The sequence below is a fragment of the Ceratotherium simum genome, chromosome 3 (assembly GCF_057802395.1).
Source record: "Ceratotherium simum simum isolate JZ-2026a chromosome 3, ASM5780239v1, whole genome shotgun sequence".
Taxonomy (NCBI): Eukaryota; Metazoa; Chordata; class Mammalia; order Perissodactyla; family Rhinocerotidae; genus Ceratotherium; species Ceratotherium simum.
This window is the reverse complement of record NC_141902.1, coordinates 37,688,433-37,700,636: the sequence shown is the minus strand read 5'-3', so window position 1 is coordinate 37,700,636 and position 12,204 is coordinate 37,688,433. Positions and strand designations below refer to the sequence as shown.

General features: G+C 45.1%; 1 protein-coding gene across 2 annotated transcripts; it reads right to left on the bottom strand.

Moving 5' to 3' along the window:
- On the bottom strand, window positions 1-9,870 carry KNSTRN (kinetochore localized astrin (SPAG5) binding protein). Of its 2 annotated transcripts, XM_004421412.3 has the most exons (9): window positions 9,647-9,870; window positions 9,371-9,465; window positions 6,112-6,244; window positions 5,555-5,602; window positions 4,244-4,349; window positions 3,930-4,023; window positions 2,349-2,410; window positions 1,495-1,569; window positions 1-777 (listed from the first exon to the last, which is right to left on the bottom strand). In XM_004421412.3, exons 1-9 carry the CDS (start codon window positions 9,853-9,855, stop codon window positions 646-648), a joined length of 954 nt encoding a protein of 317 aa, XP_004421469.1. In that variant the 5' UTR covers window positions 9,856-9,870; the 3' UTR covers window positions 1-645. The 2 variants fall into 2 exon arrangements, with proteins under 2 accessions (XP_004421469.1, XP_087281298.1); XM_087425172.1 differs by lacking the exon at window positions 1,495-1,569.
- Window positions 9,871-12,204: the final 2,334 nt, after the last annotated feature.

Genomic DNA, 12,204 nt, shown 5'->3' with positions numbered 1-12,204 from the left:
TATTTACAGAAATATTTATTTAAAAAAGTAGCACTTTATAAAAAAAAACAGAAATGATTTAGATCAAAAGCTCCAAGGTGTATTGTTTCTGGTAGGTGTTATTGTTATCTACACCTTCACCCCATTTATTAAGCCACTGCAAGTAACTTCAAGTTCATAAACTTACAATGAGGTACAGAGGCCAACCAGGACGGGACAGAACGTGTTCCAAGTGAGAAGCAGACAGCAGAGCTCCTCAGTGATGGCTCCTGTGGAGCACCTGTGCTCCACTGTACAATTAAGGTTTTCTTCCTCTGCATCTGAACGTGACCTTTTGGATTCTCTGGCTGTGGCTGGTTTAGTCTTCTGATTCTCATGGTGTGCCACTATGTTGCCTAGGAGGTCGATCCAAGCTTCCAGGCCCCCCTCTTCTAGGCCTGAATTATGTAAGTGTGAGGTTCAGAAGAGCTGATCAATCTGAAGATTAGGAACACTTACTGAAAGGAGGAACCGCCATTCCAGCATAAACTGTCCTTAATCCTACTGGAGAAACTGTTTCCATTCTGGGATGGTGAGTCCTAGAATATCATGGCCAAGAAGATGTCCTAAGTGGCTTCCTCTAAGAGTTTATCCCCAAGAGGGAGCCATCTGGCCACTTGCTTTTTATCACATCTCTAATAGCTGCTCCATTTCCTCAAGGGCTGCCGTAAAATCATTTACTTGGCTGTTACATAAGGTCTGCTGTTCTAGGAACTTGGCCCTCTCTTCTCCTTTCATCTTCAACTGCACTTTTAAGGCCTGCATGGAAAGATATTCAAAGAGAAAAAAAAAATTCACAAAACTTTGACTCACAGGAAAGATAATACCATACCAGAATATTATACTTCTATTCCAAGACCACTGGAATCCCAACAGACATTGTATTTTCTACCTTAGATTTGTTTATCTGAGCTGGTTTTAGGAATTGTTCCTCTCTAATACAGACTCTGATATCTAAATTAGAGCAATGAAATCCTCCAGGATTCAGTGTAATATCCCATGCTTCACCCAAGCAATCCAAAGCAGTCCAGACCCAAGAATCTGGGTTTCTTATTACAGGTTTCCTTGAGAAATCAAGTTTCCACAGTGTAGATTTCACATAGGTCTCAACTCGCAACTTTGAACAACCTAGCATGTTGCACGTTGCCTCATGCCCTACAGATGTGAGCATTTCTAAGAGTCTTTAGAACAGAAAATTAGTTGAAAAAAATGGTGAAATCAAATGAAGTCTTAGAATTTAGCTAATAGTAATGCATCAATGTTCGTTTCTTAGTTTTGACAAATGTACCATGATAATGTAAGATGTTAATGTTAGGAGAATTTAATTCTCTGTATTATCTTTGTAGCTTTTCTGTAAATCTAAAATTATTACAAAATAGTTTATTAAAAATAGATAAATAAGAAAGAGTCCTCCATAGATCCGCCTATTGTGGTAGGAAACAATAATCTTGCCTCAGGGTGATGTCTGCCTCTCACCTGTAACTCCTCCATCTGCTTTTTGGCTGTTTCATTAAAAAGCTTCAGTTCATCTTGCAAAGTTTCTAACAGCAACTAAGAGGAAAGTACAATGTAGTAACAAATCTTTACTGAAATGTGAAAACTTTCTTTACATAAACTAATCTCTTCATATGAAACGAGTTCAATTAGATGATTGTTAACATCCCTTCCCTTCATTCAGTCACTTACGCTCATGTCTACATATGTGCTGGGCCCTCTCTTGGGTACCCTGGAGGAATTCAGTCTATAGGACAGATGAATTACCCTACTTTCATGTGCTCTGTGCTACACAGGCAATATGAACAAAATGAGTAGCCATTGAAGGTGTGACCAATAGCCTGGCGGAACTGAGGAAGCCTTCCATATCTAGTATTCTATGATTCTAAGATGACAACTGATCTTCCTGGGGAAGAGATGATAGAAGCTCAAAAGATTTTAATCCCAAACAATTATCTTCCTACTTCAGGGAAGGAACCAAAGAGAAGCCAAATTTAATTCAGGCTGGACCTCTGCATCACAGAGTTCTCAGCAAAGGAATAAGGTGAGAAATTTGGCAAAGTAGAATAGAGAAACCAGAAAGCTCTCTATATAAGTCCATTCTATTATGTATTGTAAAGTAGTACATTTTCAACTCAGTATCACTCATTCTTGTAAGCACAAAATCACCTTCCAAGTAAAATATGCTATTTTGAGTACAAATCTACCACTCTCTTCCACTATCATGTGATAAAGGCTGCTTCTTGGGGTTTGCTGAGCATATGACAGAGACCTTCTTAAGATTTGCAGAGCCCCATGGTCACTTGGCCCTCGCCCACTCACATCCATGCCCTCACCATAGAGTCCACATGATCTGTGGTGGGTTCTTGCTCTGACGCCAGGGTCTCATTGCCTAAAACTGATAGAAACAAGAAAGTCAGTCTTGCTTAGGGAACTGCACCTTAAACAGAAGAAAATAAAAACCCCTCCATGGACAAGTACAGGAGTATTCATGAGGGAAATTTCTCTAAGTGCCTGGTCCCTGACTCTCTCTCCTCAGTCTTCACCTTGGCAGGGTCGCCCACACCTGCCCTCTAGAGCCATATTTTACCTCCTTCCTCTCTAGGTTTGGATATGGTCAAAAATGCTTTCTGGGCCGGCTCCGTGGCTTAGCGGTTAAGTGCGCGCGCTCTGATGCTAGCGGCCGGGGTTCGGATCCCGGGAGCGCCCCGAGGCACCACTTCTCCGTCCAACGCGAGGCCGAGTCCCACGTACAGCAACTAGAAGGATGTGAACCTATGACATACAACTATCTACTGGGGCTTTGGGGGGAAAAAACTGAATAAATAAAATCTTTAAAAAAAAAAAAATGCTTTCTGCTTTCTCCTCAGCTCAGTAGAAAATTTGTCCAAAGGAAATGTATAGGTTGGATTTTGTTGTTTTGTTTATAATACAAAAAACTATTTTTAAAAGCTTTCAGGCCTTAAAAAATTATTATTTTTGATAAAAGTAATGCATATACATAGTAAATTAAAACCATACAAAAACATATATGGTGACTATAAAGAATATATCCTAAATGCACAGGTTAATCAGTAGCATTCAAAGTCAGTATTCCTTAATTCAAAGAAGACTGGGCCCCTTCCCTGGGCATTCTCAGGCCCCTCAACTCAGCCTGAGGCCCTCTTACAGTCTTCGGGCAATTCCTTCTTCTGCTCTCCTCTTGGCTACAGACTCTGCTCTCTCGGGACAGGGCAGAACAGAAATCACATTTTAACTACTGTGATTCTGCTGATTAGCCAGGTTTAGGAAACCCTTGAAACAGTATCATCTCTTTCTCTCACACCTGGGAAAGTTATGAAAGAAATAAAATATTTCTGGGGCCGGCCCGGTGGCGCAAGCGGTTAAGTGCGCACACTCCACCACTCCACCGCGGCAGCCCGGGGTTCGCCGGTTCGGATCCCGGGCGCGCACCGATGTACCGCTTGGCAACCCACGCTGTGGCGGCGTCCCATATAAAGTAGAGGAAGATGGGCACAGATGTTAGCCTAGGGCCAGTCTTCCTCAGCAAAAAAGAGGAGGATTGGCATTGGATGTTAGCTCAGGGCTGGTCTTCCTCACAAAAAAAAAAAAAAAGAAATATTTCTGGTCTATTTGCAGATCATACCTGTTGGCACCAAATGAATGGCATACAGTGTTCAGATAAGAAAGAGATAATCCTCTCTCCATAACTATCTGAAATGCTGTTGGTCAGGCAAAGTCAACATCACAAGAGAACAAAGAGAAGCTCCCCAAAATCTTTAGGGCTTTGCTAGGCAACCCCTGCACTGACTGGGCCAGCTGATGCCACGCTGGACTCTTGACACCCAGTCCAGAATCACCCCAGGAAGGGGCATGTGCACAGATTCCTTTGAAGGCAGCTGTGTGCTGTCTCTTACCTGGGTTGAGGCCCTTGCTCTCCAGAATTGCCAAACAGCTGTCCTGAAACTTCTCCAGCAGCTCCACCTTTTGGGTCAGGTCCTTCAGTTCTCCCTATAGGGGGCCATGCAGACAGATCAGGCGTGTCCCACTCCTCAGGGGTGATCTTTTCTGCCCTTGCTCTTGGACAGCCACAGCACAAGCCTGGTGTCTTCTCCTTCTGCCCTTGGGCACCTTGGCATTGCAAGCATGCTCCCACCCGAGGGGCCATCCCTCAGAATTCCACACGCATCGCCCAGGGCAGCTGATGGCAGAGGTCTGGTGGGTCTCTCACCTGAGTTTCAGTCAACTTCTGGTGCAACTGCTTGTTGACGGCCTCTAAGAGCTGGTTCTTATCCTTGAGATCTTCCTCTGATTTCTGCTTACTGACTGGTTTGTAGCTGTAATCATAAGTGTACTTCTATGAAGAGGTGGAGGGCTTAAGAATATGGGCTATGGAGTCACACAAATAGGGGTTCAAATCCTGGCTTCATTACATAGTGGTAAATGACCTTCAGTGAGCTTCATAACCTTTCTGAGGCTGTCTCCTCGTTTCTAGAATCAGGATAATATCTACATCTCATATTATTATTACTGTGAAGAATAAGAGAGAGAAGATACGTACCATTCTTAGCACAGCTACTGACACATAGTAAACATTTAATAAATAAGAGCCATTATCAGCATCAATATTAAACTTTCTTTCCAAAGTTCTCAGAGACCTTCATGATACTGTCTTCAGAACTTTTAACACATGCCCAAATAATAGATTTAGAATTAGAACCTATTTCTACGAAGTTTTCAGCTTATATTATTTCTGTCTTCAGGACTGCAAAATGTCCAAGCCAGCCTCAAACAGAGATATGGATCCTTCTCCAGGATTTCACCGTCACCACCACCATCACCACCACCTCCTCCTCCTCCACCATCACACTAATCTGGAAATCATTAATCACATGCAGCCCCTCCTATCCTGAAGGCTTCACACTCCTGTTGATGGGCCAGAGCTGGGCTTGATTTCCCATTAGCAGTGGTCCTAGCATGGAGCCCAAAAAGCTCCTGTCTGGTACTCAAGAAGGTAGCATCACTGATTCTTGCCCTGACAGTGGTTCTCAAACCTGGCTATGCCTCAACCCTGAAAATTCCATTCAGATTTCTGGGGTGGTACCCAGACTGCGACACATTAAACAAGTCCTTTGAGTGATTCTGATGTATAACTAGGATATCTACTACTCTAAAATAGTGGCCAAAAGCCAGCCCTGATGGTCTAGTGGTTAAGGTTTGGCGCTCTAACTGCTTCAGCGGCCCAAGTTCATTTCCTGGTTGCAGAACCACACCACCCATCTGTCAGTTGCCATTGTCACCAATGGTAGTCACCATTGACATAGTCACCACAGTGAGCTGTGGTGGCTGCTCACACAGGAAAACTAGAAAGATTTAAAACTAGGATATACAACCATGCACTGGGGCTTTGAGAAGAAAAAAAAGAAAAGAGGAAGATTGGCAACAGCTGTTAGCTCAGGGTGAATCTTTCCCTGCAAAAAAATAAATAAATAAAAATAAAAAAATAAAATGGTGGCCAAGTTTCATTTATCCTGATGCTCACCCCTTTCTGACATTCCTCCTGATAGCAGTATCTGCAGCTTTCACCTGCCTAGAGAAGCAAAAACAAAGAAATCAGTTAGAGAATCATAGTACTGTTGTTACGTGTCTTGTGAACAAGGCAGAACAAAGAGCCTGATTTTCTGAGGAAAGAAGCAGAGATTACATACAATGCAAACAGCACATGCTGAGAAGCTCTGAGGGCCCATGGACTTTTGTTTCAGCCCAGACTATTGAAAAAGGCTTATTAATACGGAATGGGCTCCTCTTCTGACCACCTCAACAACCTGACAGACCTGCATGTCCTGCTCAAAATGGTGTGGCTATCTCACGTCAGCCTTATGTATGTGGGAACTGAGCACTGGGTGGAGGGACAAACATACACTACACTCAGCTGGACTGTGCTCAGACCAGCAACCTCAGCCAACAACCAGCCCCCACCCCGACTTGGGGCCAATTGTTCAGGAGCCTTGTGCTCTCAAAAACCCTATTTTCTAATTCTTGGCACTGGGCAATTTCTAGCAAGATGTTCTAATTGGATACCAATGATCTGACTCTCACCCATTTTCTCGTCTTGTTTTGATGATTTTTGTAACATCATTCTCTGAACCTCCCGAATGCAGAAATCTAGAAACATCAACTTCCTTGGACTTAACAGGTAATAAGCTCTTAGAAGTGGCTCGAGTTTGTATGTCTGCAAAGGAAAACAAGAAGTGAAACCTCAAGCATCAGGACGCAACAGCTGCAACTCTGTAACAAACAAAGCTCCATTCCAGGTTGTCAGAAACCTGTATTTTCACTCTGGCCAATCTCAATTTGTGAAGATTAAGTCAGAAGAATAAGACTTCTATGCTAATTGGAGATAGAAACACAAATTCTTTAAATGTGACAGTGCAGTGTGTTTGAAGGTAGCCAAAAGCTTGATGACACATCAGACTGAATGGCCAGAGGGTACAGACGTGAAAGTGGAGATTGATACAAGCAAAGAGCTAAACAAAGCAGTGTGGTCATCAGCAAGGCAAAACACAGCTGAACCCTTCATCAAACACCAGTGGAATGGAACCACCTTGCTATGCTAAGCACTCTGCACGCTCTCCTAAGGCTACGCTCAAGCTGCTTGAGTCTATCTTTTAACTGCTGCTTAGTTGTTTTGACCAGACTGTCTCCCTAACTCCTCTAAGAGACGTCTTTGTGTCCCCAGTGCCTAGTAGAGTACCTGGCATATTAACAGAGGTTCAAAACTGCTTGTTGAATATATGGAACACTACACAGCTCCACGGATTATTTCACAGACCATCTCTAAACTAGCTCTTCTAGTCTTCTTACCCCTTTCCATGCTGATCACCTTTCCACCAGCCCTTTTAATTTGTTTATTCAAGGTTCCCTATTTGGCACTCTGTTCTGATCTTCCTGCTAGGCTATTGCCAGATAACCAGAGAAATGGCCCTGCCATGAAACTCCTCTTCCTCAGAGGTGAGCATTTTCCCTCTAGCCCTTACACCAGCCCTCCACTACACATACCACACCACACCCATGCGCTTTTCTAGTTGATGCTTTCACCTTGTTCATTGTAAAATGGCTTGTTTAAGCTTGACCTAAGAGCCACACAATTAAGCCCTAACAATTAAATCAGGTTGAAGAAATGAGGTCCAAAGCACTGGATCACAGGGATTAGGAAATTTTGTATTTGATAAAGATTTAATTTTGATGACTCTAGCTGCATGACAGTTTGGAATAAATATGATTTCTCAGGCTAACAAATTATTTCATTTATAGGTATACTCACCAGGCACTTGCTCCCTATTTTCCATACTCTTACCCACAAAGCAAATATTAAAAGGGTTCTTTTTGAGGTCTCTGTCTGAAGCAAAAGGTAACCTTAGGGGAATGCATGTACCTTCTCCTCTCTCAAGTATCAATAAGTTATACACAATAACAAATCTACCCCATGTAAAAAGGAGTTAATAGAAAATTGATCAAAATTAACACTCTTCATTGATCGAAGTTGGTTCCAATAATCCATATTTGCTAGAACTTAAAGACTGCATTGTAGGAAAAATTTAGCAGAATTTAACAAACACTGTCTTTTTTTTTGCGTGTGTTTGTGAGGAAGATTAGCCCTGAGCTAACATCCACTGCCAATCCCCCTGTTTTTGCTGAGGAAGAGTGGCCCTGAGCTCACATCAGTGCCCATCTTCGTTCTTCGTTTACTTCATGTGGGAGGCCGCCACAGCACGGCTTGATAAGTGGTGCGTAGGTCCATGCCTGGGACCCGAACCGGCGAACCCCAGGCTGCCGAAGCGGCGGATGGGAACTTAACCACTAAGCCACAGGGCTGGCCCCGTCTTCTTAAAATGAGAAATGCAGGGGCCAGCCCAGTGGTGTAGTGGTTAAGTTCGCACGCTTTGCTTTGACAGCACAGGGTTGGCGGGGCCAGGATCCCAGGCGCAGATCTACACACTGCTCATCAACCTATGCTGTGGCCACATCCCACATACAAAACAGAGGAAGACTGGCACAGATGTTAGCTTAGGGCCAGTCTTCCTCACCAAAAGAAAAACAAAAAAAAGAGACCCTAGGGAGGGGAATTGGATGGCTGGTGTCAAGGAAGGCAGGAGACTTGTTTTTCCCTGCATATCATTTTCTAACTTTGGATTTTTTTTTAAATGTGCATATGTTAGTCAAAAAACTAAAACTTAAAAACAACTAACCCATGCTCAAAATCAAAATAAAAAACCTGGGATACAGCCTAAGAATGTCAAACCACTGAGGTTACATATTATCATAACTCTAGGACAGGGATAGAGAGCAAAGAGATGAAAACTTCGGACTTGGCTGGGGAGAGCCAGTCATCAGTCATACCCCCCTGACAGAGGGGCACTGCTCTCGGAGGGAAAGGCAGTGGAAGGAGACATGGATGCAATTCCCCCAGCAACTTGGAGGCCCTGATGATGCCAGGAATACCATTCAGGTGTTCTCTGAGGCAACAGAAGACAAACAGAAAACCCCTGAAGCCTTCGGAGAAAAGCCTATTTACTTTACAGACCAATCCTGCTCCTGCTCATCAACCAGCTGCGTGGAGTCACCTGGGAAGGGATCTTATATAGCTGCTTCAAAATCTCCCACAACAGGCTCTGATGTTTGAAGTTTATTCTGTGCTATAATCTCTAGATTAGGCAGCTCCACAACTGAAGGCCCTAAGAGATGACTTTCAACCACAAGCCAAGTAACACAAAGCAAGATGGCAAAGCCATCAAAAATGTTTTTTAATCATGTCTCTTCTCCCAAGGTTCTGGAATACTCTAGCTAGGCCTGACCCCTCTCTCTCACTTCACTCTACCAACATTTACTGAGAATGTACTATAGAAGAGGCACTGTGCATATCAAATGTGAACCACACACAGTGTGAACCCTAGCGCTTCCCCCTTAGTATCCCCTTCTCAAATGACTCTCCTCTCTTCTCCCTGACAACAAACCCAGTCCCTCCAGATAGCCCAAGTCTTGAAATAAAACGGGTAACTGTTTAAAAAGGGATTCCTAGCTTAATGGGAATAATACTGTAGAACAATCAGCAACCGAAATCTAATTGGTGAATCCAGCACGGTTAGGTTTGGGGGAGGAGGGGTGCAGGGCAGGTCTAAAATCCTACCACATGGCCCTTCCCCTAACTCCCATCGTACACCTAGACAGCCCGCTTCTAGCGGAGTTAGAGGGTTGTCAGAGCCGATGAAATGCCCTCCCTCTGCCCGCGCCCCCCATTCCCGGCCTGACCGCCCCAGGCTGGTCCCCAGTGCCCGAGGAGGGCGGCGTGGATACCCACCTGCCGGCAGGCCGCCGCTCAGCACAGAGGGGGGCTGCAGGGTGTACACTGTCTTAACCACGCTGGTCATCGTAACGAGGCGGCACGGCTGGGCCCTGGAAGGTGCAAGGTGAATGTTACCCAGGGTGGGCCAAGGGGTCCGGGCAGGTGGAGGGCCCAGGGAGAGCGCGCCCCGACTCCCGGGAGGACTCGAGAGAGAGAGAAAATCCTCCATTCCCAGCCCACCTCGTCCGACCCCCACACCCAGCTCAGTCCCTCGCCCCGGGAGAGCCGAACCCAGGCGCCTGCTGCTCCTGCCTGCAGCCCTCGTCGCTCTGGTTCGGAAGATGCTCTGCAGCAACTGCCGCTCCGCCGGCCGGGTCTGCCGCCTGGGTTTCAAATAGAAACTTCCGGTGGCCGGGCGGAAGTGGGTGCGGTGCGTACCCTGTAGGCGGCCATCTTGTACTGCAGGCACTGCCGTGGGCCACGCCTTTGGGGGCTGCCATGCTGTACGAGCAGCCGAGCAAGCCGGAGCTTCTTGACGATGGGTGTCGGAGCCCCCAGCTTTGGGCGGGGGAGGGGAGTTGTGCACTTTGCCGGCCTGAATGGAGCTATGAGCCCCCGGCGTCATATTTCGGGCTTGGGACGCACTCGTGGTCACGTTTAGATCCATGTCACAATCCTTCTCTTTATTTGGTCTGTGATTGTTAGGTACATTGCATGATGCCTGATTTCCAGGAGCACAGGGTATTTGGATGGAGGAAACTACATGTTACAGGGTGGAGAGTGGCAGGTGGGGTTTGAAGAGGGCCTGTGGGCGGAAATACCTGAGGTACCTACCTGCAGTCCTGACTTTAATAACTCTTATCTAGATTTTAAGCAGAGATTCAAAGCTGCTCCTAGCGAACAGAGTTCTCAGCAGTGCAGAGTTCTCAAGCACTTAATGCACTCATTCATTTCACTCAACAAATATTTATTGAGCACCTATTGAGCACTACTCGAAGAGGGCTTATGGTGGGCGGGGCAGCAAATATCAAGACTGACCTTGGGTCTGCCCTCCTGGAATTTACAATCTAGGAAAATAATCACACGAACTTGTCAATTACATCTCAGTTAAGCTGGGAAAAAATCCCGAATAAATATGTATCTACCAACAGTAGTAAAACTCTGAAGGAAAAGTACAATGTGCTGTGAGAGAGAAAAGCAGGGAAACCTAATTTAAATTGGGGAGTCAGGGAAGACATCTGAGATGATGATTGATTAATGAAGAACGAGTGGAAGTTAATCGGATGAACAATGGGGGAGGGGGGAGAAATGCAAAGTCCCAAGGTAGGAATGGGCTTTTCTCCTAGAAGGGACTGAAAGATGGGAGGAGTGGTCTAGATAAAGTTGGAAGAAATCAAATGGCAGCCTTTGTAGGCCAAAAGTAAAGAGATTAGATTTTATCTTAAGAGTAATGGGAAGTCACTGAAGTATTAGAGCAGGACAGTGTTATTCAATTTATATTTTAAAAATCTCACTCTGGCTACTCCATGGAGAATGGATTGAAGGGGGGCAAGAGTGGCACAAGGGAGACAGTTGGGAGGTCACTGTACCCATTCAAGTGAAAGATGATGGTGGTTTGGCCATGATGGTGGTAGTGGAGATGGAGAGAAGCAGACAAATTTAAGACAGCTTTTGGAGGTAGAATCTCAGGACCCAGTGCTAGATTGGATGTGGGGGGTAAAGGGGTAAGGGAGAGGGTGATCTTAAGGACGACTCCCAGGCTTGAATAATTGTGTGGATAGAGTCACTATTTTGTCTTGGGGGGAGATTGAGAGTTCAGTTTTGAACATGGTAAGCTTGAAATGCCTCTGAGATATTCAAGTGGAGCTGTCAAGTAGGCAGCTGGAAATATAGTCTTTGAGCCCAGAGGTGAGTCTAGGTTGGAGATATTCTCTTGGGAGTCATGAGTATATGGATGTATTTGAAGCTGCGATATTGAATGAGATCATCAAAGGAAGAAGTGTACAGAGAGCCTTAGGGCCAAGGACAGGGAGAGCAGCATGTAGAAGCTGCAATGATAAGAAGGTGCCAGCCAAGAAACCTGATAAAGAGGTGCCAGAGAGGTGAGAAGAAAAAAAAATGGGTGGTATCCGAGAAGCTAAGAAGGAGGAAGTCGTAAACTGCTGAAGGAGGGAGTGGTAAACTATTGAAAATAACTGAAAGGGCAAGCAAGATCAGAACTATAAAGGATCTATTTAATTTAACAACAAAGAAGTCATTGGTGAGTACAGGAAGAGGAATTCTGGTGGAGAGGTTTGAGTGGAATCACGGTAGTACAGGTCACAGAGTACAGGAGAGATGAGGCAGCAGAGATGGCAAGTGAAGACAGAGTTTGTGAATGGAGTAGAGTAGTTGGGTGGTAACTGGAGGTGGGTTGTGGCAGTCAAAGAAGGGTTTTCTTGAAGATGCAGATTCTAGTTGGTACATATGCTGAGAGGAAGAAAAGGATATTTCATGGGGGAGATGGGATGATCACAGGAGCAAAGTCATAGAGAAAGGGGAAAGGAAGACGGGATCTAGAGCAGCAACTTCAAACTCTTATTCATGTACCTCCACAAAATACCTTAAAAAAACAATCATCTTACCTATTTTTAGTTGATGTCTAAATTTTTTCTTTTTCCCCAAAGCCCCAGTAGATAGTTGTATGTCATTGTTGCACATCCTTCTAGTTGCTGTATGTGGGACGCCACCTCAGCATGGCCGGAGAAGCGGTGCCTTGGTGCACGCCCGGGATCTGAACCCCGGGCCACCAGTAGCGGAGCGTGCGCACTTAACCACTAAGCCACGGGGCCGGCCCCCTAAATTTTTTC